The sequence below is a fragment of the Hakea prostrata genome, chromosome 9, assembly GCF_041222555.1.
Source record: "Hakea prostrata isolate BN-2017 chromosome 9, UWA_Hpros_2, whole genome shotgun sequence".
Classification (NCBI taxonomy): Eukaryota; Viridiplantae; Streptophyta; class Magnoliopsida; order Proteales; family Proteaceae; genus Hakea; species Hakea prostrata.
Genome location: NC_142608.1, coordinates 7,490,793 through 7,518,422, shown reverse-complemented (window position 1 = coordinate 7,518,422; position 27,630 = coordinate 7,490,793). Strand labels below are relative to the sequence as shown.

The 27,630-nt window shown below is 35.4% G+C and overlaps 3 protein-coding genes across 3 annotated transcripts; 2 read left to right on the top strand and 1 right to left on the bottom strand.

The window, feature by feature from the left end:
- The first annotated feature begins 211 nt into the window (after positions 1 to 211).
- On the top strand, positions 212 to 3,494 carry LOC149004417 (serine protease, putative (Protein of unknown function, DUF538)). The gene is made up of 2 exons (XM_089135606.1): positions 212 to 733; positions 1,106 to 3,494. The coding sequence occupies exons 1-2, from the start codon at positions 268 to 270 to the stop codon at positions 1,150 to 1,152; spliced, it is 513 nt and encodes a 170-aa protein (XP_088991732.1). The 5' UTR covers positions 212 to 267; the 3' UTR covers positions 1,153 to 3,494.
- FLA21 (FASCICLIN-like arabinogalactan protein 21 precursor) lies at positions 2,401 to 3,684 on the bottom strand. The gene has a single exon (XM_089168654.1). It carries the CDS (start codon positions 3,481 to 3,483, stop codon positions 2,401 to 2,403), a length of 1,083 nt encoding a protein of 360 aa, XP_089024780.1. The 5' UTR covers positions 3,484 to 3,684.
- A 16,839-nt stretch (positions 3,685 to 20,523) lies between these two features.
- Positions 20,524 to 27,629, top strand: LOC149004415 (Uncharacterized conserved protein (UCP012943)). The gene is made up of 4 exons (XM_089168302.1): positions 20,524 to 20,945; positions 23,209 to 23,341; positions 26,985 to 27,078; positions 27,174 to 27,629. Exons 1-4 carry the CDS (start codon positions 20,599 to 20,601, stop codon positions 27,533 to 27,535), a joined length of 936 nt encoding a protein of 311 aa, XP_089024428.1. The 5' UTR covers positions 20,524 to 20,598; the 3' UTR covers positions 27,536 to 27,629.
- The last annotated feature ends 1 nt before the right edge of the window (position 27,630 follows it).

Here is a 27,630-nt window from a genome sequence, read left to right as displayed (position 1 = left end):
CAAACTAACCCATTAATTAAATAACGTAAAACAATATCTATTTCCGTGATTCCTTCACGCTTGCGCAGTAATATCCTCTATAAGGCTAACTTTGTCAATTGACATAGTAGAGATGGGTATTAGGTAATTTCACATGTGGGGAGTCGTCATCACTCAATGAAGCTTTATAATTACAGCATTCTTCAATGGCTCCAAGCTTCTTTAGGTTAGAACCTCTGAAAAACCCCCTTCTTCTTCTCCTTCTCCCTCCTTTTCTGTTTGAAGGCCATGGCTTTACAGCAGAGTCGTCTCGCGGTGTTTATGTGGATTTTAGGGTTTGTGATAGTCGTTGTTCTTCCTTTTGCAAACTGCGATCCGATTCACGATCTTCTCCGAAGCAATGGTTTACCTGCCGGTCTTCTTCCTAAGGCTGTAAAATCGTATAAGTTACACGAGAACGGGCTTTTGGAAGTGTTTCTAGACCAGCCTTGTTTGGCGAAATATGAAGACAGAGTCTACTTTGAGAGTGTCATAAAGGGTAATCTTAGCTATGGAGCGCTTGCTGGGCTTGAAGGTCTCTCACAGAAAGAACTATTTCTGTGGTTGCCTGTTAAAGGAATCGTTGTTGACGATCCATCATCGGGTGTCATTCTCTTCGACATCGGAGTTGCTCATAAGCAGCTTTCCCTTTCTCTCTTCGATGATCCGCCTAATTGCGAAACAAAACCGCATGCGTCACTGAATTCCAGATCAGGTTCTTCTTTAATTCCCCTCGATCTAAGCAATCCTCATGATTCATGAAGATTTTTCTTATTCTATGTTTTTGTTTTTCTCAAAAAAAATTAATTTTTAAAACGATTGTTGCTTGTTTAATGGGGAATTTTTATGCGTTCATCCCTTTCGTGTCGGAATTAATGATTTCCCTGCATCATTACTGGTGCTGAAAATGGTTTCAGTTCTTGGATACTGAAAGCATTTCTGGAACCCTTCTTTTCTTTAAAAAAAACAGAAGTACATTTGTGGTCTGAATTAATTTAGAAACTGATTTACTTTTCTCATTAAGTGAGAATTTTATTATTTCAAGAGCATTATAAAATTAAACTTAAAATAAACCGATGCTTTGCAGGCGTTTCTGATGGCCGGAAGCAGAAGGGATTTGACACCCAAAGATGAAACTGACTGAAAATTGAACCGTTTCCGTGAGGCTGCTCCCTTCCCCTTTCTTTTCCTTTCTCTCTTGCCACGAGTTGCTTGCTAGGGTTGTAAAAAGTGCATGTTTGGGGATTAGGGTTTGGAGTTCTGTTTGTATGTTTTGTTTGTGTTGCAAGTACATATATACAATGGAAGGATGAAAGCGAGTAATTTTGTTGGTTCTCACTTCGGATTAGATTCCAATTTTTTGATTTAACCATGAACAAGTCTAACCTAGATAGATTGAAGAGTGGAGACAATTCTGTGTGGAAGAGAAGTGAAAGATTAGATATTTTGGGTTTTTCATGCATTTTGATTTGTAGGTATTACACAGCTAGGCAATTAGCTAGTGATGGAATCTTTCTCTTAGCCTGGACTTCTTGATTTTTTTCCTCTGGTTGGTGGATTGGTTGGTTCATTGCTTGGCTGGGTTTTTGTTTTGTTTTTTTTTTTCTTTTTCTTTCATGTCAGTCTCCATTGGAAAGTATCATTAACATTTTAGTAATGGTTGAGCTCTGAACCCAGCTGCCCCAAAAAACAAAGCTCTGTACCCAGTTCTTATAAATATATGGAAAGTTGAGCCCCGTACCCAATTATTATATATATGGAAAGTTTTTCTGAAGAGAGATCACTGCTTCAATCTGAATTGTTAATTAATCTGAACACCAAGTATCACACAGTCAATTCTTCTTTAATGGTTCTCTCCGTATCTGTTAGGTTATTAAAAATTCTTCAAACACAAGCTGACAGCCTTACTCCCATGGGAGCAAAGCTTTAGCACCTCTGGTGTCTATAGCCTTTGGCAGCATTCGAGGATCTGTGTGTAGCTGTAAGGCACACTCAGCCTGTTTTGTCCCCATTTTCCTTGTACAGGCAATTCACTTTTCCATAACTTTTTCGTTTCTGGACTGAAAATCAATTCCATTTGATCGAATTCCACAGTGGAGGACCCAGTTGAAATTGGAATCCGAGGCAACAGAAGAAGAATGCATCTTCCATGTTTCACTGCAATGGGTTCCACATAAAAATCTCAAAAATTCAAATTCTTCTATGTAAACTTGCAGTACTCTACAATTTTCAGTCGGAACAGAATTCCTTCTACCCCAAAATGAAATGTGAATCTAGACTAACTTGATTAGCTGAAAGGGAAGAAAGAGAAAGGGAAAGAGAATTCCCAGAACTCGTAACGGCTTAGCTAAGTTGATTAGCTGAGCCCCTGCTGCAACTGATCTAACAATAAATGCCCGGCATCTTTGCCATCTCGAAAGCTCTAGAAATCCCATGGATTACAAACCCTTTTGATGAGAAAAGATCTGGCTCTGTGATTTCCACATCGTTAATGGCCAAAATCCCTGTGAAGCCAATACCCTTTGTAATTTCAAGATCTTGGCCGGGAATCAATGTCCTCAGGGACGCTTTCTCAGGTAGGGAAGCCAGTTCCCTGTACGTGAATAGCTGAGGTGAAATATGAAACTTCACAATCTTTTCCAGCAACGGCAAAGGCAATGCAACATAAATCAATTCCGGGGGAGCGAAGAGTGTCACTGAACACAAACCACTACTGTACATTTGAAGAATCCTATCAAGAACTGATTGAAGTCCGATCGCAAAAGAAACAAATTCGTTGACACCCAGCGATCTGATAATCCGTTCCCAAGGCACGCGTTTTGTGAATTGAGGTATATCTGCAACCAGAGTTGAGTTCGAATTGCAGTTGTTTGGATCGATAGGACTTCTTTCCTGCTCAATGTCCTCTGGGGCAAACTGAACGAACGGTCCAAGAACTCCATGAATCGTTAAGGGACCTTGGACGAAAATATCTGGATGAGTGATCAAGACCCGGTTCACTTCGATCTTTCCTTCTGCAGCATTAACTTTTGTGATTGCAAGTTGCTTTCCAGGAAGAAGAGTCGAGACACAACTACCTTGAGGTTTCTTGAGAAGATCTTCCATGAAAATCTTGTTAGGAGAAGTATGGTAGCGGAGGAGTTCTCTCGTCAGAAATGGAGGGAGAGAAATGTTAGAGATGGGTGGATCTTGGATGGCGAATATGGTCAATTCTGAACATGAAACGAATGATAAAGGAGAGGTCTCAAGGAAGGTAGCCATTGCCTTGAAACCAGATCTCCGTAGAGCTTGAGAAGCGTACAAATGCAGAGAGCGTCCTATGTTGCGCGAGTCTGATTCTGGAGATGACAAGACTTGGGTTTTGGGTTTCGAGTGGAATGACGTACAGATTGCAACAATGGCAAGAGTTACAGAAATGGTCAAGAATACTGAAGCTTGGCAGCAACGCGAGCAGGAAAAGGCCATGTTTGTGACAATAGAGAAACCTGTTTCAGAACAAAGAGGGAAAGACGAACAGAGAGAGAGAGAGAGAGAGAGAGAGAGAGAGAGAGGCTTTTATCTTCAGTTTAGAGAAAACAAAAATGGTCAGGAAATAGGAATCGGTACCAGAATGTAAAGGCCGCCATTTGGAGGGAACGAATGAAGACCGTTGGAGACATAATGAATTGACAAAAGTACCCCTTAACGGTCTGAGTTTGAGATTTGATTAGAATGATTTCACATGCCAAGACTTTACGAGGGCAGGGATTGGGGAAATTGCTTGGGTGTTGTGCAATTAATGCGCAGCACAGGCCTTGTGTGAGTGTAGAGGGATGAAATACTGACAGGTTGGGCAAATTTTGATACGTATTCATATTTGATACAATTGATTCCTTACACATTAATATGCCTCTCTATTGGATTGCACGAAATATATTAACAAGTGCAATGCAATACTCGATATGAAGTTGCGTATCTCCTAAAATCACCTAATCACCTGACCGATACAATATTCAAAACTGATACTTTAAACCTTAATTTCAATCCCTAATAGTTGATCCCATCTTAGGCTATCAATCAAAAAGAGCCCGAGAAGAAGTTGTAAAGTTGTTACTACCAATTGAGTGGAATATTCAAAAAGAAAACTCTGAATCTTCCTGAATGTTTCTTCAAGTGTACACTCTTGCAACTTGTTTTACCTTCCCAGGTAAATGCCACTGTTATTGTCCTTCTTTCCTGTTTCTTGTAAGGCGGATATATCTGAAAACCACAGCAATGGATACAATAGCAAGCCCTCCAATTATAAGAACTCCACCACAAATGGATTTGTCTGACGAATGATGATGACTTCTGAGCATCAAATGTCTGATTTCAGGTGGTTCTGCGGGTGGGTTCGCGATGCCTCTGGTACTTCCGCTCCCAACCTTGGACTGCTTCAGTTCTGTATCTAATGGGTACTCTCGAGCCATTGATTGCATCACCAAGAGCTCTGCCATGACCAGAATCCAGCAGAGGTAAAGAAATTGAGCCATCATGACATGAAAACTAAAGCTTCCTGGTAGGCAAAAACACTACCAACAGGTGTTGCTACAACACTAATTAAGTATAAGAAGCAATTATTGTGCTTGTTTCCTCAGGTTCTGTAACTGAGGAGAGATGTCGCCAATTGTCTATTTATATATACAGAGAAAGCGAGGGAGCTTGACTTGGTTCTCATGGGAGGGGTGGTCTAGCTTCCTTGCTCTTACCTTGTTGTTGCGTTTCATTTGGGCAAAAAGCCATTTTGTGAGAAAAGTGAGCTTGTATCTGAGTCTTGGGCAATGGGCATCGATGGCTTTTGTGGGGGAAGCTACGAATCGGTTTTCCCACAAATTGGAATTGAATTTTGACTCCCGCGTCTTTAGCTTTTCTATCTTTATTATTTTCATTGCTCTACTAAAGAGCAAAATGAGTAAGGAGGGATTCAAATATTTATTTTCAATTTTCTACAGAACAACTTCTCTACTTATACTAGGCCGTCAAAATTAGATTCCAAGCCTTGGAATCAATTTAAAATTTGAAGTTAATTGAAAAAAATCTGTAATAAATTTGAAATAATACTATTAAGTGTTTGATGATTTAGGAGTTAATACAACGGTTGCAATCGGTATTGCAACAACGCCAAAATGTTTAGGTACAAATTATGGGATAAACTAGTACAATAAAAAATAATGCAACTTTGTACACAAAGGAAAAAAACCCAGCTTCGTTTAGATTAAAAAAGAAAATCTCAAAAATAGGCGAAAGAAGATGAAATGAAAAAATAAAGATCTCAAATGTAGGCAAAGGGAGATGACTAGAGATGCAATTATGCAATGGCAAAAATTGATTTACTCTTAGAATGGAGAGAGAAAACTTAAATCATTGACTCTTCTTATAGAAAATGGGTTTTTCTATCTCCAAATTTTTTATGATGATATGTTTTGAAAGATTAGGAGTGTGAGGTAGAAAGCAAGAACCATGCTCTGCAGATACAATATTTTATTATATTTTTTTCATTTTTAATTTAACAAAATAACAACGAAAAGAACTAACACTAGTATCGGTACGAATCAACCGATACCGGTTTGATTCTTGCACCTCGCTGCTTTGCTGCAAGAAGGTTCGATTCACGTTGTCCAGCAGGTCAAAAAGCCAACATAAAATTGAAAAGGTCCCACAAGTCAAAGCGTCAAAAGGCTCTGCCGTTTTTGGGTTTGTGTTCACATGCTTATTTGACACTTTCTTTATGCTCTCTTCCCCAAATGCGACGCCGAGATTGATTGCTTCAACTTCAGTCCTCGGCACTGTGAGATTTCGATCTGTGCTTTTAACCACCTGTGAGATGAATGGTCAAAATTAAAACTCGACCTTTGACATGACAGCAGGTGCTGCATCGAAGACTCTGACGCCCCTTAATGCATAAATTTCAAGGCCATGACTGCTTCATATATAGATATTGAATAAAACATAAGCAAAATCCAATATCTTAAGCTCATAATATAAACTACTACCAAATGTTGGAGAAAGTGGCAAAAAAACCATCACAGAAGTCTTCAAATGCGTTCACAATAGAAGAAAAGTTGGTGTAAAAACACAAGCTGCTATTATTTGAGGTCTTCATTCAGGAAGACTTAAAGCTCTGATTCAAATAAGTCTTTGATGAATGATAGACAATAGGCATGCCAGTCTGCCCATGAACACTCAAGGCCGCTGAAGATCCATCCCTATTTTGTTCCTCATTTGCTGATGCGTTAGACAGTCCATGAATCAAGGTTAGCTTATACAAGGTCCAAGGTGCATGTCTACATTAAATGGAAGCATTGGTCTTCTCAAGCTTATGTTTTGGTGGGGATCCACCAATGAGCCAATTGGTTGATCCCCTGAGAAAGTAGAGAACACCACAACATGCATGAATTTTGACAACTTTACTACTTAAGTCCAACGGATAGAACCATTCATGTCCTCCTACAATCTTCTGTAATGGGTTATTCATTGTGGAGAATAATTAAACTTCCTGTGCCTTGGAAGCATAGGATTGGGTTCTGAAAATTCTTCAATCACTTGTTTAGAATTAGCATTAGGAAACATCTCCTTCAGAATATCCAACATTCTATCTCCATCAATGTTCTTTAACAGAAGAAGATCGATTTTCCCAATAAGAAAAGCGAAACACTTAAATCTAGAACATACTAAGAAGCTTTTGTCTTTTCTCTTGTTAATTTGCCTGATCAATGCCTTTCACTGCTTCATAAGAGGTTTGGTTTTTTAATAGTTTTTCCTGCATAGTTATGCGTTGAGTTAGGGGGGGTAGAGGAAGGAAGCCATCAATACCAAAAGCTAGGAAAAATAAGATAAGATGAAAACCGAAAAGAAAATTAAGTATCATCTACCTTCCATTGTCTCACACGCATCACCTCTTCTGTAATGGCTTTCTCGCTCATTTCAGCTTGATGAGAAGATTCAATAGGGTAACGAAACGGGTTGAACAATCTACATTTGTAATTCCGATAGTTATTATTGTGTTAATTAAAATCTACCACAATTTATTTCTATACAAAAATTCTTTCCTTCCATATTTGCTTATCCTCCCTTGAAAGAAAAGTAAGTTGGAGTTGAAAAATCCTTGTTTCTATCTCCCATGGGAACAAAATTTTAACTAGTGATCTCTTCCAATTTCCTTCTCCATCAATCAATTGGCGGACATGTCTAATGTACTTCGGGGTGCTTTCGTAAATAGGTATTCACTGTTTGGCCATTAGCAACTTGCCACCCTAATCCCTCCTTAAGAACTTATTTCCCCTAGAAGAGAAGATGCTATGCCACCCCCACAGTGGATCTCTACCCAACTTTGCCTCCATGAAGTCACATTGAGGAAAGGTTTATACACATATGTGTATATTATATATACACATGGGAGGGGGTGGCTGTCCTTGGTCTTGCCTTGTGGTTGTATTTGAAAAATGTTTAAAACTTTACTTTATGTATATGATTTTTCTTTTAAATATATACTTTTATCTTATAATTTTTATAATGAAAACTTTAGTCCCACATTGGACAGAAATGAGCAGATTATCTTGTTCATATATAGTAAGGACCTATGTAACATATCTTTAGGGTCAAGGGCCGAACCCATGTATGACGCGAACTAAGCCTAAACCCTGTGTGACCCAACATAGTTATATAGCTATATATTAATTAATATTAATAATTCTATATGACTTGGGACTTGTCTCCTCTCTCTCTCTCCCCTTGTTCTTATTCTTTTAAGCAATAAACATAACCTAATCACACCTGAAGTAACCTTTCTGGGGTACAACCTTAAAGGTTTGGGTTGATTGAACTTGGGAGTGAAGACACATTTAGTACCCCTATTGCACAAACTGGGGTGTCTAAATAACTTAAAGAAAATACCTCTGATACGAAGTATTGTGATTATAACAACCTTTCAAGTGTTCTTGGAGATTCCTCAACGATGTTTCCAATAGGTTACCTTAGTAAAGGTCAAGGTTCGCCTCAATCCCCATGGTATATGTAATTGACCCTGACAATATGTCTAGGGTGGTATGAGTATTGATTAACTGTGCTATTGCATAAATCTCAAAATCATAGATGAATATTGCATAAAGCATAAGCAAAAGCCAATATGTTGAATTAATATAAAACACCACCAAATTAAAATCAGAGAAAATGACAACACACACCATCACAGAAACCTTCAGATGTTTTCACAAGAAAAGAAAAGAAAAAAAAAAAAAAAAAAAGGTTTGTGAACAATTAAGACTGTTATTATTTGAGGACTTCATTCATAAGCAATTGAAGCCCTGATTTAAATAAGTCTCTTATGAATGTTAGGCATGGGAGATCACTCGCAGCAGCTGAAGATACATCCCTGTTTTCTTTGTCATTTGCTGATGCGTTAGACAGTCCACCAAAAAAAGAATCCTGTAGTCAAGGTATAGATTCCAAGTTAGCTTTATATGTAAAACTAGAGGTTACTAAATTTAAATTAGTCCTAGCTAGGTGTCCACCTTAATTAAATGGAAACTTTGATGTTATGAAGCTTATGTTTTGGTGCGGACCCACCAATGAGCCAATTGATTGATCTCTGAGAAAGTATAGAACACCACAACATGAATTAATAACAATGATAACTTAAATCCAATGGATAGAACCTTCATGTCCTACAATCTTCTGTAATGTATATATAATCCTTTGTAGCTAGAGAATTAAACTTCTTGTACCTTGGAAGCATGGGTTTGGTTTCTGAAAATTCTTCACTCACTCGTTCAGAATTAGGAGTAGGAATCATCTCATTCAGAATCTCCAGCATTCTATCTCCAGCAATATTCTTTAACTGAAGAAGATTTTCCAAATAAGAAAAGAGAAACATTTAAATCTAGAATACACTAAGAAGCTTTCGTTTTCTTTCCTTGTTTACCTCAAAGCCTTCCATTGCCTCATAAGAGGCATGGCTTTTTAACAACTTTTCCTGCATAAGGTTAAGGAGTGAGATGAGCGAAAACCATCAACCAGAAAAGCAAGAAAATCAAGCAGAAAATTAAGTATCACCCACCTTCCATTTTTTGACACGCATCAACTCATTTGTAATGGCTTTTTCGCTCATTTCAGCTTGATGAATAGATTCAAGAGGGTAGCGATACGGATTGAACAACCTACATTTGTAATTCCAATGGATATTATTACGTGTCTACATATACCACAATTCATTTCTGAACTATTCATATGAGAATAGATGCTTTCAGTTTCTTTATAGTATATACAAGAATTCTTTGAAGAAGAACTTCAATCCTTGTAAGTTTTTAATCTTTCTCCGTCACATATAATGTAGTAACTATAGATGACAATGCATGCTTCTGACCTGTTGGTTTCTTGAATCTCATTCAGTCGTTGCTTTTGCATCTCTAACTCTTTTTCAAGTTTCTGATGGAAAGATAGCAATTAAATGAGAATTCATTCATGTAAGCAAAATAATAAATTTATCACAAAGATGCCATATCATGAACGTCATGTGTGTACCTCCTTTCTGCATTTGTATTTCAAACCACCATTTTGTATATAAGCAAGTGTACGAGAATGCACATCCATTAAGAGAGGAAACAAAAGTGTCATTAGCAAAAACGACTTCAAAATATCAATAATGCTCACTTGTAAATGAGTGAAAGCTATGGTTAACTAAAATCATTCACCAAAATTATTATGGCGTCTAATCTTCCTAAGATGTAAACTAATTAAAGTCAAATTTTCCAGCAAAAAGTGAAGCATTTTATCATGCACAATTCACTAATCAGTCCTAAATTGAAAAATTGCATGCATATATTCTTTAAACTAAATGAAGATAACAAAAAATTTACAATTATAGGGATCCCAAACACATAACTCATTGAAATTAGTAAGGCCTAAAATTATTCCTATGAGAAAGAGAGATGGGGACGAACTCGGCAAACAGTTCCATTATCTCTGCTTCATATTTCAAACGTATCATGGAGCTCAAGAGAAGCTGCAATTTATCAATCAGAAAAGAGAGGCAAATAAATAAAAATATCAATTATGTGTTAGTGAGCCAGAAACACACTTAACACAAGGTAATCACACCAGATGAGATCAAAACTCATGGGTTTGATATACTAATTACCTCTTCATTCTTAAATCCACTGCAAATGGACAAGAAAATAGATCAGAATTGATAATTGAATCACCAATAAAAGGATATAAAAATTTGTTTCAAATCCTTGAATGTGGGTCTCCAAGAATAATGACTTACATCGGTCCTTTTATACGATAGGACTGAGTTAAAGACCGGATCACTAGGTCCTCAAAGCTACACAAAACATAAACATTTTAGAAAGGAAAAAAATATCATGTATTAATTAGTTGTTTGCACTTACGTTCTACTGCTCGAAAAAATCGTCAAGTCATTGGTGGGGGAGAACATGATTACTCCAACATCAATGTCACACAGAATGCATAACTCCTTAGCCTTCTTGATGATCATATTCTTTCGTTTCGCGAATAATGCTTGACGATCAACTATATTTTCTAATTTCCTAATCCTTAGCTTGTTACGACCCATGAGCTAGAAGATATTGAAAGGAAATGAACAATATAACTTCGAAAGAAAAGGAATCAAATAGTAGATGAAGAACCTTTGGAGCAGGTTGCATAATTCATGGTGTATATGTAGGAGAAGATTAGAAGAAGAGACATGGATTAAGCTGGGAAGCATTTAATAAGGGCTATAAATGTGTGCATGGAGATTCAGCTTGAATTTGCCACTTGGCTTATCCATGGGCAAAATTTAGAAAAAAAAAGTAGATTTTAATTTAAAGGTAAAGATTTTTGAGATTTTCTGATTTATAACCGTCTTTGTCTTTCGTGCATTACTGCTGCTTTAAAAGAACAATTAAGGTGACTATATTCTATCCATTTTTGGAACAGCCTCAAAAGTCAAATTGACTTCAAAGTTTGAAAGGAAAATTGACTAATCTGTAATTTGGTTGGACATGAAAATGATTCATAGCCTTTATATTTTTTAGACTATCATGTCTATGATCCTAAGTGATTGTAGAAATTGAAATCTCACTCATATTGGTACTTTGTCGTATTTTTTCATTGGTGCAAAGACCAATTTAATGGACATAATTCAAAATATACAATTTTTTCTTGAGAAATATACACAACATATTAATGGGCGAGAATACCTCATGAGAATAATGTGGAAAAGGATACACTGGAGACAATGAGAGTGTAAGGAATTGTCGTGACATGTTCACTACTAGCGGAAAATCTTTTTATAATTATGAAGTTCTATGTATTGGGGCGCAAAGGATTATTGCTTGGTTAGGTAGTGCTAATGACTTTGCGTGAACATAATTCTTTTTTTCTTTAATTATGCTAGCTGCAAGGGTAACAAATGATGTATCTTTCCTTAAATAGCTAGCATTGTTTGGTTTTGTATCATATACTATGCATCTTTAGTCTATCTCTTTCTTTTCATAATCGAGGCAAAATATTTCTTTTTATCGGCTGGGGGGGGGGGGGGGGGGGGGGGGAATAGATACTAGTGTGTGCTATGTACTTTTGTATTTTTTTTTTTTAACTCTTATTATATTATTGTACACCTCTAATAGCAATGGCAATGCTTTAACATTAAATATTCTATAAGGTTTGGCGCCTTTTGTGTTTTTGGTGATGGGAAGTCATATTTGCCTCCAATTTAAAGTTTTCTCCTTCTTCTTTTATTATTATTATGGTAAAAGAACTTCTTATTCAAGGTAACCTCAGTTTTTTTTTTTTTTTTTAATTTTTTTGTTTTGTTTGTAGGGAGTTCTCTTTATCTCAGAAGCTACATGCATATAACAAATGCCCTTACAAAGGAATTGAAAAAAGTCGAACATTAAAAATTGTGGGGGGAAATGAGATTAAAGACCATATAAGTAGGTCTTAATCCAATTTTATGTTATTTTGAATTATTCGAATTTTATCTAGCCATAGCTATCATTCATGACATTTTATATATTTCAAATAATTTGGTAGGATAATGTTGTTTAGAGGTGCGTGAAGTCATTTCACATTGATGATATATCAACATTTGTATGAAGTTTGATTGCTTTATTATTCCAAATAAGAAATATAGAAATTGTTATATATTTCAATGATGTTGTTTCTTTATATCATTCCACACCTGATGATATGTCTTTCGTTCAAGGGTGTGTTATTCCAAATTGGATGATACAACCGATAACTATGGTGAACATAATAACAATAACATTCCAAATAGAAATATAGAATAGTTATTTATAAAAGAAATCATTAATATATTGTTCTTATACATAAACTTGATGAGAATACATATGTTTTTCTAGCCATTAATTGGATTCTAAAGTTCTTTTGGTAGAATTAGATACTCGTATGCACTGTCGAAATGGTAGGATTCATAATCTTATGAAATTCATAATTCACAATTTCCAGGAGACAACGAAAATAGAGGAAAGCACCTTAATTTAGAGCTTGATGAGTAAAATTGTTTGAGGCTACAAGGAACTATTAATTTTTCTCAATACAAATTGAATAATTAATTTATGAAGATCCTTTATTTTTTGTTTTGGGTTTGGATCTATTTTAAAACTCATGATTTTTTTGTTAAAATACTCTTTTGAATTTAATTGAATATTATTCTTTTGGAAGTTATAAATGATTAAATTTTGAGTTTGAACATTACATTTATGGGACTAATGCTTGAGCCATATATAGAACATAGGAGGAAATTGTTGAGGTATTGGAGTCATACCCAACTTTTGGTTGAGGCATTCGAGTTATACCTAACTTATATTCTAATACAAGTCATCAGATCTATTATAATCCAACAAAGTAATGGGCCTTTTATGGGAGAGGTAAATTAACCGTAGAATCTAATGTTATTTATAAATACTAGCTAGAAGCAATGGTCTCAATATTCTAAGTTAAATACTTAGGGTGTAATACTTTAAGCAACTTTCTGTTTAAACCCTGACCATCAACAATTTTCACTATACTGATGTATTCTTTGATATACTTGAATGGTTCGATGAGAATTGGACCTAAAGTCTATCATTTTTATAGGCTCGCGAAGGAAAGAAATCAAAAAGAAATTCAAAATATCTAGATTTTAGGAACTTGAATGCTACATTAATTAATCAACTAACTGATGTAGAAATATATTAAAAGCACTAGATAATTAAGATTGAATCTCTTCTACCAAAAATAAAATTAAGATTGAATCTCGATCCTCTAATTGTCAAAGTAGAGGCTTGGGTTCCCCACTCACCTATTTGTCACATATTAGGAGAGGATCCCACTTTGGTGGACCCCTTCCTAATACGTGGTCTATAGTTGTAAGGGGAGCATAGAACTCTACCTTGATAAGTAGAGGATCTAGATTCATTAAGATTATATGAATTTGAATGGTGTATTAAGTAATTAATTTAGGGATAATTACTATTGTCTCCTTGTATTATAACTTTATTACTAAAAGATTCCTGCTCAATGAAATTATTGTTGCCCCCCTCAATTCTAACAGTGTTAAGCGACTGTTATGATTGAATGTTTAATGTCTATTTTGCCTTTTTATAATTAAAAAGGCCAAAGATAATATTATCTTCATTTAGAAGAAGAAAAAAAATCATATGAAATAATTTTACAAGTATATTTTTATCATTTTGGATTTAAAATAAAAAACACTGAATTTCCTAAAATTGTTAACATCAAATTAGACAATAAATAAGTAAAAATCTATTGAAAGTAGAAATTTCTTGAAATTGATAACATTCAATGGAAAGTAAATAACAAAAATTAAAAATAACACAACAAATTAAAATTTTCTATTTTTTATTACCAATTTGAAAATTACATATAAAGAGTTGGAAATGAGTTTTCTTTTCTTTTCTATATTTATTTTGACTAGAAAAGAAGTGTTTAATTAGTTTTAAGTTTTTCCTAATTACTTAATAATGTACTTTAATATAAAGTGTAAATAAATAATATAAAACCGTAGGGTTAATTTGAGCTTTTTTTTTAAAATAAAATATGTCATGTCATCATTTAACTTATGGAATTTAACAGTAAGGAAGCAACAATGATTTCAGGCAAAGTTGGAGGTTAAATTAGTAATTTCAAAAAATATAGGAAATAAAATTGTAATTAAGCTATAGTATAGAAGGGCAATAGTATTATCCCTTAATTAATTTAACCTTAACTTAAGGGCCTGTTTGGTTACATGAATCCATAGATTTATACCTTGTTGGTTATGAAGATCTCTAGATTTATGAAATTTAGAGATTTGTCTTTTTACACTAAAAATGTGAATCTGAGATTTTTTGGCTATAAAAACACTACACATTTGTGCATTCACAAAAATCACGTCAACCAAATATTTTTTTATGATGAATCCAAAGATTTTATTCCACAACCAAACAGTTATTTTGTGAATTATGACTCTAGATTTGAAATCTATAGATTTGAAATTTCTAGATATTTGAAATCTCTAGACTCATGTAACCAAACAGACCCTAAAGAAATTTGGTAAAATTTTGGGGTTTTGATATATTAATTTAACATGCCATTCAAGTTCATGAGTCTAGAGATTTCAAATATCTAAATTTGAAATCTATGGAGTCATAGTTCATAAAAGTAATTGTTTGGTTAACTTAAATCTTGGATTCATCCCTGAAAAACTAATTGGTCGACATAATTTTTGTGAATGCACAATTGTTTAGCTCTTTTATAGTAAGTGTGAAATCTGTCACCCCATATCATCCCATAAATCTACAGATTTACCTTTTTAATGTACAGATTTCATGAATCTAGGGATTTTCACAGCCAAACAGGAATAAATCTTTGGATTCATTCCAAAAGAGAATAAATCTCGCATTTATGAATCAAATCTCTGGATTCATATAACCAAACAAGCCATTCAAGTTCATATAATCTAAATGAATCCGAATCCTATTAATTAATATACCATTTAAGTTTATATAATCTTAATGAATCCGAATCCTCTACCTGACAGGGTAGAGTTTTTTGCTCCCTCACACCTCTAGGCCATATATTAGGAGGTGACCATCAAAAGTGGGATCACATCCTTATATGTGATGAAGAAACATAAAGGGAGCACAAGCCTCTACTCTAATAGGTAGAGAATTGAGGCTCAATCTTAATATCTCGAGCACTTAATATTTTTCCTCATCAATTAATTTATTAATTAATGGAGCATTCAAGTTCTTAAAATCTAAATATCTTGAACCTCTTTTGATTTTTTTCCCTTTGGCAGCCTATAGAAATGATAGACTTCACTATAAAAATGTTAGACTTCAAGTCCAATTTTCATCAAACTATTCAAGTGTATCAAAGGAAACATCAATATGGTGAAAACTAGTGCCATTGTTGTCTGTTTCATTCTTCTTTTTGTTACAGCTGGTAAGTTCTATTTCTTTTATTATTATTTTTTTTTGTTTGCCAACCTCGGTTTATAAACCGGTGTTTGACCCGCGTCGCACACCTGGCTGTGGTGGGTGAGTCTCCCAGCGGGGATTTTTTACATCCACAAGGTTTCGATACTGGAACCTTGCTTAAGCGGACCAAGCTGCTTACCACTTGGACCAACCCCGTTGGTTACTCTAAGCTTGTTAATTACAGTAGTTGCATAAAATCCCTAAACAATTTATTATTATTATTATTATTATTGAGTATAAATTTGAAGTATTGATGAGTTTGGTTATTTTCTTCAACAATTGTAGGTGATTGGTTGGTATCAGTGGATGCTGCTACTTGCACTGACCAACGCATACTGCAACCATGCACTGATGTGAAATGCAAAGGCGTATGCTCAACCATTTATGGACCAAATGCTAATGGAGAATGTTCATCTACAATACAGTGTGCATGCACTTATCCATGTTGATTTAATATATCACATGAATAAGTTTTTTAAATAAATAAATAAAAGAGGTATCACCTCATCTATTGCTGAGTTTACTTAGCTCAGTGTATTTAGATTGGTTACTTAATTCATTTGACATTTGGCATTTGGCATTTGCAATGACTTGGAATGATCCACCCTTCTACTAAAAAAAAAAAAATGATCCACCCAACTCTTGGGATCTTCTACCCTCTAGGCTCTACCCCTCTCTCTCTACTCAACACTTCCAATTTCAAGAACAGCAAATCATACATTTTCAGAGGGGAGAAGGGAGACTTCTATTTTAAGAAATAAAAGAAAAAAAAGGGACTGGGCAAGGCAGTAGCGTACAACCATACAGATGGAACCCAGAACTATAGATTTAACAACATCAAAATCCTAATACTAACAAACGAATTCCTCTCCACCTTACAACCCAGTTGAACAAAGAGCCACAGATTTAAAAAGACATTCAAAAAGCACATTACAAGGAAAGAACAGGCGATCCAGCACCTACTTTCCGATTGTGCTTCTCATTAGGAATTTCAGAGATTAAAAAAAACCTTCAAACAGAACTTCTTGGAGAAACAGTGGAGATGGATGAAATCCTTGGCGCACCAAGCTGGGTAGTGGTTAGTATTTTTCTCTACAACCTCAACTGGGGTGGCCAATAAGTGGAGTGACAATCAGAGTTCTGGAAATCCGTACTCACATCAGCAGCAACAAATCATGAGGAAGAACAAAATATGCAGCAGATCTGATAAATTAAAACGAATTTTATAGAGATGAAAAATTCAGATTGTAACCTTTGAAGGTGGCAGTTCGAGTCTCTAGCTCCAAGAGTTGGGGGATCATTTTAAGTAAGAGTATTTTGGTCATCTTACACGTACATTGAACTGAAAATGTAATTGTGAGTAACTTGTAATTTTAAGTGTGGGAGTCATGTAATTTATATATTAGCATTATGTTGTGTCAATGTAGATATTCGTAAATTGTATCACTTGATCAAGCCCAACCAATATTGATTATGATACAATATCAACACGGATTAGAGATGCCGCTAACAATATCGACAAGTGGTGAAAATGATTTTCTTTTATTTTTCTTTATTTTTATTTTATGTAATTCATGATTTTATATATATTAAGTGTGGAACATATTACATATACTACCAATCTTTTATTTTTCTTTCTTTTTATTTTATGTAATTCATGATTTTATATATATTAAGTGTGGAACATATTACATATACTACCAAGGAGAGTCAAACTCTACCTCTTCACTAAGAGTCACCTATTATTAAGATTTCTGCAGCATACATGAAATCATAAAATATGAATTCATGATAGCTAGCCAGTAATATTCTAATATCACACGCTTTATGTTTTCACTTTTATAATCATTTTTTGCATGATGAGTTAAATTATAAGTTATGCAAATATTTGGAAAGAAAAATGATTTATAGTCTTCTTCAAGTATGTAAATATTTTTCATTGTAAAAAACTAGAGCAGTAGAATGTTTAGAAAAATACCAAAAAGAAATTTAATGCAAAGGTTAGCTTTCAAAGCTAACCGTTAAATGAGATGTTGGAGGAAACCGAATGGGTAAGTTTTTACATGTCCATTATTCCTAATAAGATATATGATTGATTACATATTTTATATTTAATATGTTTATCTCGTACCCGATCATCATTAAAAATAATTAATTTATTTTGAAGTTTTCAAGTGAAAGGAAAGGAGAAAAAAAAAAAAAAATCAAGGTTACAGAAGTGGTTTGTAGATTCCATTATCAATATGATAGATGTTGCAATTTACCAAAATTACCCCACATGGTGGTAGGGTGAGTTGGGATAGGTCACTCTCAACTCTAACCTGTCCTTAGTCCTAGTCCAAGGCCAGCCTTGACCTGCCATGAGCGCTAGGATTTTGGAACCAAACCAATTTGGGTTCACAGCGGGCTGAAGTTGGTTCAAGCAATTGAGGCCAAACTTGCACTTATAGGCGCATCCCTTTGTTGAAATTAGTATCTTGATTACTTGATCTATTCAAATATTTGGTTGTTGGAGATGAGTATGGAAAGTAAAAGCATTAATAGCATGAATGTTCTATAAAATTAATAAGATTTTCATTTTTTTTTACAGAAATGCGGTTCGCCGGGGTTAGCTTATGCGCACCTAACTACATCCTTAGAGAGTGTTGTTGCATATAATTTAAATATAAGAAAAGGCTTTGCCCATGTCATTCAAATTTTATGTGATGTCTCCATTGTGAGTTAATTTGTAAGATAAATACATATATTATTATGTAAAGTAAAATTTATTTCCCTAGGAAAAATATTGTCTGGGAAAAGAACGAGTATGATGATTAACTCTAACATTACCAAAAATTAAAACTATAGCTGCATCATGGATATTGCATAAAACTAAGCAAAAGCCAACATCTCATGGTCTTAATATGAAACATTACCTAAATTCTGAGAAAATGACTACAGAAACCATTCAGGAAGCTTCGAATGAGTGCACAAGAAGAGAAAAGTTTATACTGCTTTTATTTGAGGTACTAATTTTTATTTTTTTTAATATGAAAAAGAAAAAGGTTAAAATTACTTAAGGTAGCAAGTACAAAGATGCACTCTTGTTTGGGTTAAAGGACAGAATAAACCAAGCACAACTCTCTAATATTCGACTATTTGAGATATTGTGCAATGAAGAAGAAGCGTTTGATTTATTTTGCCACTGAAACACAAAACTTGGCCAATAGCCTATGTCCCGATTTTGATACACCTAATTTTTTGTATTAAGGATATTAACCTTAGTAAGTTTAATCGTACCATACTCTAGCAATAGTTCACCTACTTAGCATTTGAGGTCCTAATTCATAAAGAGTTGAAGCCCTAATTCAAGTTAGCCTTTTTATGGATGTGACGCATGCCAATCTGCCCATCGACCCTCGCAGCATCTTAAGATCCATCCCCTGTTTTGTTCTTCATTTGTTGATCCATTGGACAGTTCATGAACCACAGAATCATATCGTCAAGGTATGGATTCCAAGTTAGCTTTATACAAATGGCTATAAGTTACAAAATTTAAATGGGTCCAAGGTGTCTACCTTAAATTGAAGCATTGATCTCATGAATCTTATATTTAGATGGGGATCAATCGATGAGCTAGCCAGCCAGTTGGCCGATCCCTGAGAGAGTAGAGAAAACCATAATATAAATTAATTAGAGTGACAGCTTTAATCCAATGGATAGAACCTCTCATGTCCTCCAATCTTCTTTAATTGGATTATCCTTTGTGGAGATTTTAGTTTCTTGTACCTTGGAAGCACAGGATTCGGTTTTGAAAAATCTTTTATCATATGCTCAGAATTAGCATTAGGAGTCTTCTCCTTCAGATCGAATCTTCAACATTCTATCTCCATCAGTATTCTTCAACAGAAGAAGAATTTTCAAATAAGAAAAGAGAATAATTAAATCTTCAAAAATGAATAATAAGCTTCCCGCTGCTGAGCGGACCTTAGCTTTTAACTTGGGAAGCGCCTTTTTTTTTCTCTTCTCGAATAACGTGCGCTACTTACTTTTTTCCAAAACAAATTCGACTTCACTTCCGCCAGTTCTCTCGGCTTGAGCTAAAGCCGTTTTTACAACCCTTTTTTCCAAGTGAACCACGGAGTGTGGTGGAGGAATGATCCCATATGGCTAACTTAAATCCAAACCGTCGGAATAGAATCATATTTGCTTCTAGAAACCTCTCTTTTTTCTATTATTCATTTACTTTTCTTTATTTCTCTCCCTTTCTCAAAACGTAAGCAAAATATGGATCTATGTTTTTGATACAATACACTGCACTAAGAGTTGTGTGTCGTGAAATACCTCAATCAAGAGACTTACAATTGATTTATAAATTATAATTTTTTTTAAATATGTTTACAATTGATATCAATATATAGTAGATTTTATATGAATTAAACATCCAACGTATCTTGACTAAGATAACTTAAATATAAAGCAAGACTTTTACTTGATCAGGAAGAAAAGCATTATCTATTTAGGCTTTAATCCTATAAAAACTATTGAACCCGTATTGTTCTCTCCAGCATTAACACCAAAGGTGTCTTATATTTATTAAGTTCTTGAAATAGAGTTTCATAAAATTTATAATACTTATCCGATAGAATTTTGAATACAACTTAGCCTACGTTGTCGGAGTAGGATAAGATTTATCTCCCCTAACCGTTGTTGACCCATTTCACGTTGAATCTAAATTTTGAATTATTGAGAAAACAAAAAAAAATTACAAGACTATTTTGAATTTTTTAAATTTAAAATCAAACTTTAAATCTCAGCCAATAATTTAGCATATATGTTAATCTGTGCACAGTTCTAGCTCTGGATTTTTTTTTCCAATTATGAATACCAAAATTGAAGGTTCATTTAAAAATAAAATAAAATTGGATACGATAAAAATATAACGGAATTTACGAAAAAAAATAATAATTTATAAACTGCCTAATTTAAAGATTCTTAGCGTAAGCTTCGGTATAAAATCTCTCACCTCACCTCTAGAAGGATTTATCAGAATTAGCTTCGCTTGATCTCCTGAGGAGCTAAGATTTGATTAATCATGGGCGGAGGAGGTGTCATGAGAGCTGCAGCCAAGGTTGCCACTTTTGGCGTTAATGGCGGTGGTATGCGAGCTGCTCACTTTGTGCCTGCTGTGGGGCAGTCAATGGCAAAGACCTCCCAAAACGTTTCCAAGTCTGCCGATTGTATTATCTCCTCTTCGAACACAGAAGGAGGGAGGTGCGTTGCTGGTCAGAATTTATGGGACAACGATTGGGAATTTGCTGAGTATGATGAAGATTTAGATGAAGATTTTATCTGTACGCGAAGAAGATTAGTCTTTGGTGGAGTTCCAACAGAGGAGGAAGCCAAAGAGGCTACTGACGAGTTGAAAGATGCCTTAGAAAAGTAAATTCTTTCCTGCATCTTTAGTTCTTATATTTCTCATTAAAAATTCGAAATTTTTTGGCTTTTCGTTATGCGCTATGGAACTTTCTGTGTTGAATTGCTTTCATATTTGGGTTTTACTGATTTACTAGTGAAATAATCTTTTGTGATTGAAGACGAAACGGCTTTTTTTATTTTATTGTGGATGTACTGAATTGTTATTTTAAATACAACAACGCAACCTTTTCCCAAGCACACGGTTTTGGCTACATGGATCTTTTCAAAATAAACTAGGGAAAATGAGATCCCCCAAAGATAAATGAATAATGAAATTGAAGAAACGAGATTAGAAAAGTGGGAAACGGAAGATGAATTGCATTTTACATATTGAATTGTCTTTTTTTTACCCCATTCGGTATTGGGTTATTATATTTTGTTTGCTGTAGTGTTCCTCATAATTGTTATTGTGTTGGTATATGTCACAGGTAAAACTGTCGTTGTTATTGATCAGGGTATCCTATATCTTCTGTTCAGGGAAAACCCCAAACATAAGCAAGGGTCATCCTGAAGTGGAAAGTGATTTTAGGGTTTTTCTTGGGTTAATGAATTCTGTGGTTTTCTTGGGTGGATGTAGTCATTCATGCTAAACCACATATAAATTCTCCATGTTGTGTGTGATTATTTTCTTAGTTTCTACCTCGTGATAACACATTTGGTTCCAACTTATAGTTAGTAAAAGATAGCAACGACAGTTCCTAAACCTGATTTTGATGATAATATGACAACTAAAAACAAAACATGAGACAGGGAGAGCAGTACTTAGATAATTAACCTTAAGTATTAAGATGGAAAAAGAAAATGAATAATAAACAATAGGATACATCTTTTTGGGAGCTATGCATGTGCTCTTATGTGTCGACTTCTTGTATAAGGTTTTATGTCAATTTTTGTGCTTGCTCTTATTAATTAACCTATGCCAAGTTCAATGTTCCATGGATACTTTTAGGCTGTGAATTTTGAAAACATGAATAGCTGAACATGGTGGTAATGAAATTGATTAGACATAGATTAATGAATGTGCATGCTGTAAGTTTTTTTAGATGAATAAAGAATTCACTACCGAAGAACCCCCTATGGGGAGAGAGAATGTACAAGAGGGAAAGGAAAAGGGGTGGGAGTTGGGAGGACCAACCAATAAGGTCCTAAGACTCCTATGAGCAACTAGCCTAGAGCATGAGGCAAATAAGGAGAAGAAAAGAGGGGTGGGGGGTTAAATCTGACTAGAAGGTCAGAAGGAAGATCTATCATCTAAGACCCCAGCAAACAAAAATCAACCTGTTCCATAGAGCTTCAGGAACCGCAGGGGGGGGGGGGAGGAGCATCAGAAGCCTAACAAAAGCATCAGAACATATGGCTTTTCAAATTGAGTCAATAGATCTGGAGTTGGATGTCCATCACTTAAGGTTCCACTCCCACCATAAGTTAGAGATTATAGCATTGAATACCAACTTACCTACCAAATCACAACTAGAGGTACCAGAGAAGGATATCAAAGGCCTTGGTGGCGATTTTTCATATGAATTTTAGCAGGCTTGTGGCATTATAGTTACATAGTCCTACAAAACCCAAGGCCACCTTTAGATTTCAGGAGGCAATTGAGGCCCAACTGATGGGATGGAGGTGCATGCTGTAAGTTGTATTTTCAGGAGGGACTTTTGGTAGGTAAGAAAAATACTAATAGATGATGTAGTGTAATATGTCAATGAAAAAGGAGTGACACCTCAAAGATCCATAAGGGTTAAGCAACTGTAATACAAAAGTGGCCCTATGGACTGTGTCCAGACAATTCATTGACAGATATGGAATAACAGCTTCCTACACTATCTCAATCTTCATCATTAAAAAATAACCTTCATGTTCAAGGAGTCTTGCTTCCCTACCCTAGTGGCAGAGCTGAGTCTAAGTAAACATTTGATCTCAATTTTATAGATAGTTAAATGGCTTTGTAAAAAAATTGAATAGGATGGGGAAAAATATAGTGGTGGCATAGTTGACATGCATCCTTTAGGAATGTTTAGGAAGGTATTTTTTAGATGAATTCTATGTTATTTGGAAATTCTGTGCTTCAATATCTGATCGGATCTCCTACTTTATGTGTAAATCTCTTGAGAAGTTCCAAGGCTATCTTAACTTTAGTTATACTGAATTATTGAGTAGCAAATTAACATGATTTTGTATCATAGGTGAAGGCGTATATAACTCTTTCTTTTTTTTGGCACTCTAGGGTGTATCTTTCGCCAAATTCTACTGTTGGTTTGGAAACAAAAGATTGTGTTGCTGAAGGAAATGCAGTAGCCGTTCCACCAAAACATGCCCTGCAGGCATTTGTGTTGCTGAACGAGAGTTCTGCAGTCCAGGTTCTACTAATCCTAATTGTCTTTAATAAGAGGAATATCATTCATTGGATGTTTTATTCGTTTCCTTTCTCAGAATTATAACCATTCTTGGGTGGATGAACTTGAAACCTTGACCATTATCCTCTAGGGTGCTTCACATGTGTGGACATGTTTCTTCTGAATAATGCTTATCCCTTCCTCCCAGTAGAAAGCTTGCATAACATTTACATTTTCTTTGCACATTTTATCAAGAATTTTCCTAACACTATTGCTACTTAAGCTGATGTAAATTCACTCTTTGGTGACATTGATTGTATTTATTTTCCTTTGGTCTATTGTAGGTTCACTGTTTGTTGTTTGCTGTCTTCTGTTTAGATGTAAAATAAGTGTATTTGTATTCTGCTAGGAGACCAATTTTAAGGGATGCACACGATAAGCATAGAGTACTAGGGAGTTGTAGGGCATCAACTCCAAGTAAGGGAATTAGTTGGTTAGGATTGTGTTAGGGATATATAAAGGGGGAAGAGGGTGTTTGTGTAGGGGATGAGAATTTTGTTTTAGTGTTGAGGCGAGCTTGACTCGTAGGAGAGGGAAAGAACCTCTGGTTTTGGGGGCATTTCAGATGATGATTCAAGATAGGGAGATACATTGTATTGCAGCGTTGTGTTAACCATAACCATTCTTATATTAACCAAGTGCTTCTGATAAAGTTTTCTTCAATTCCTGGGTTGTCCTTGAGCTGCTCTGTGTGTGCGTGTGTTTTGGGGGGGGGGGGTTGTGACATTGTTGGTGAGGTAGAAGGAAGGAGAAGCAGTGTTTGTAAGGGAAAGATTATCCGATTAATTCCATGGTATTATGGAGGTTCTTATCATATTCCTGATGCAATCTCATTACCCAAACGGTTGTTAGTTGCTGATGCAGACAGGTTGCTAGGCAAATTATTTTCCAGATTGTGAGGTGTATCAGATTTGCCCCAGCATTGAAATAGCCAACAGAATATGATGTTTCAGAGGAATGAGAATTGGAATACAAGGAATTGCCCCAGCATTGAAATAGCCAACAGAATAAGATGTTTCAGAGGAATGAGAATCGGAATTGTGGGCAGACGAACCTTGGGAAGGGAGAATAATCCAAAACCAGTTTCAACCAAAATAAACCAACTTCATTCCATTTGATTGGGCTTCTTTTTTTTTTTTTTTTGGGGGGGGGGGTTAGTGGTGTGGGACTGGGACTATTCATTTAAATGAAAACTAGAATAATATTCTTACACCTATTGTGGACCTCGTATAAGGCATTTAAAAAGAAAACAGGACTTCTAAACTTATCTGGCAACTGGAATTGGTTTGCTATTTGATTTTAATTAAAAATACTAAATCTGCCTACTGCGTTATAAAACCACTTAAAACGAAAACTATAACAAAACTTACCTGTCAAGATAGGCCCAAACTAAGGTATCAGACCGCATCCAATGTAGGTGATCATCCTCCTGCATTATTCTTCTGTTTCTGGTAAAAAAAACAGGAGAGTCTCCAGTGCATCATCAGCACAGATCTTTGATCCTAGAATTTCATCGGTCAGACCATGATCCAATGGTTAAAAAACATAGATAAGGGGTACATTGTTGAAGTCATCATGTGGAAACACGAATTCAACTGGTTCAATCTGATAACCAATTTATGCTCCTCCATGGGTATATTTTAACAACTGAATCCACTTTGTATTTCATTATACGAGGCTCTTCTACTGATGCAATATGATGGTGATCAAATTATGGTTCTTAAATTCTTTGTATTGTCTGCTGAGCTTTTTTGGGATATTCATTTTGAATGTTTGTACTAGTTTCCTTTCATAAGGAGAAGTGGGATGGATAGCACACAACATAGTAGGATCTATGCTTTCTACAGCTGGGCCTGGCTCTGATGCAGATTCATGACCAAATTGCTTAACTTAGGATAAGTCTAGGTGATGTAGCCTTAATTAGGACCAAGGGCTAGTTAACATGATCTCAAACAGAACCAGCTGAATCAGATAAATCAGGGCTAGAGTTTTGGAGAAGGGGAAGTTTGGAGATTTGGATAGAAACTGATGGCTGGAATTGAAGTTCTAAAAAGTAGGGGGTTTGTGGAATTGAATTTATGGTTTCAAATCGAGATTAAGGCTGTGATGGGGATCAATTGAATGGTGTGTGTGGCTGTTTTACTTTAAGTATGAATGAATTCTGATGGTTAGAATGGCTGGAACTAAAAATCACAGGTTTTTTCTGTTTGAAGAATATAGATTCATTGGATTTTTAGGGTTCCGGTGGTTGATTGAAGCTAGATCAGTGGTTGTGTAGCAAACCATTGGCAGGAGGTTCTGTGGTTGAATTAGCTGAAAAAGGTAACTGTCAATTGTGCAAGATTTTTTTTTACTTTATCTGGTTTGGGGAAAACTCGTTGAAGTGACTTCTTGGGTTTTAGTGGGTCTCATGTTGCCGTTGCTTGCATCAAAGGTATTGTTAATGGAGGAGGGATTGTGGTCAAAAGGAGTAGGTGATCTAATTGCTGGATATGGCTGACAGAAAATTAACCAGGAAATTTTTTTTTCCTTCTATCCCTTGGAAGATTCTGTCATGGAATTGCAGTCTTCAATGGGAGCAGCCTCTTTAGCTCCTGAAACTTGAAGAAGAATCTTGATCATCTTCAAACTAGTTGAAGGGAGAGCTTTGTAGAACCTCCTTAGCTTCTCTTCATCAAGGAGTCTATTGGTCCAGCCAAACCCACCAGCCTAAACATGACACTAAGCAGAAATTCTCTTGAGTGGAGAAGACAGTAGGAACAGCTCTATAAGATTGCACAAAGCATATATTTTGAAAATCTGGACTGCCTATTCTTCCCATGATGGGGGTATTAAAGTATTTATATTGGGTTGGGGTGGGGAGATGTTTGCTTAAGGCCAAATACATTATGGGGATAATTATGTAATCAGATTTTTAGTTCGGGTAGGATATCTAGGATCAGTTTTTAGTTAGTTTTAAATAGCTAAAAAGAGTCCTAGTAGGATCAGGTTTTTTGGGCTAGTTTTAAATTACCAGTGAGTCCTAAAATAGTCATTTTCCTTATTGAAGTATGTCGCTTTTGTTATTTAAACACTTACAATGAGCTTATTGAGCATGGAATAGAAAAAAATGAAGTAAAGTTGAGCTTTGTATGCTTGCAGCCTCCCTCCTATCTTCTTCTTATGAGCGTTCTTCTCCATCTTCCCCTGCTTTGTCTGATTCTTCTCAGGTTTCCCCATCCCAATCCCCCCCCCCCTCCCACCCCATCTTCTGTATCTTTCTTTCTCCTTTATTCTGTCCCCCCAATTAGCATGTTTGTTTGTTTAACTTCATTGAACTGTAAAGGGCTCCATGTCCAGTATGTCAGGGGTCTTAGAGAGTATCAGTGCTTGATGAGGTTGTTTGCCTGCATGATGTCATCTATACTGGCATTTGTAATTAATCCTCCCATGCCTGTTGTGTATACATTTGGTATTCCCATTTTTATGCAAAATGGATATATGGTTGCTCTTCAAGAGTTGCCGGTAACAAGGGCAATCTCAACTAGAGAACACTTGTTCTTAAACAGTATAAAGTGTTGGCTCATGTTTCTAACAGTTTTACTTTATATTTTTCCTTAAAACCTAGGATATTGTTGCTTCGCTTGCCACTGACAAAAATGTGTGGAATGCCATGATGCAAAATGAGAAAATTGTGCGGTTCTTCCAAACTCAGCAGACAAGTAAGAATATATTCATTTTGCTAGTTTTATACGATTCTCTCAGCAAACTGTTTGAATGTCGAATTCAACCTCATCTTTCTTCCTGTGTTCTCTAGCCGGTTCCTATCCCCATGATATGGACTTGGACAATGAGAATGAATCATTTGGAGATAATGGAGATCAGGAATCAACTAATAACACTTTTAAGGAGGATGGTACTGCTAAATCATCTCGAAGCTCTGCAAATGGCTTTGGGGTTTTTATGGAGAATGTAAAGCTGCACGTGGAGAATGCAAAGCTTAAGGTGACAGAAATGGTGATGAATATGTCTGATTTCATCCAGAACCTTTTTGGTAAAGAGTTTGGGGATGAAAAGCACAATGCCAGTGGAATACCCATAGACAAGACTACTGTAGCAGCATCCTTCATGGGATTGGTTATGTTAGTAATTATGGTGGTGTTGATGAAGCGTGTATAGATATTAATTACTGAAAAATTAGCCGACATTACAAATGTTAGTTTTTTCCTTTGACATTACAAATGTTAGTTTTTTCCTTTGAAATTACAAATGCT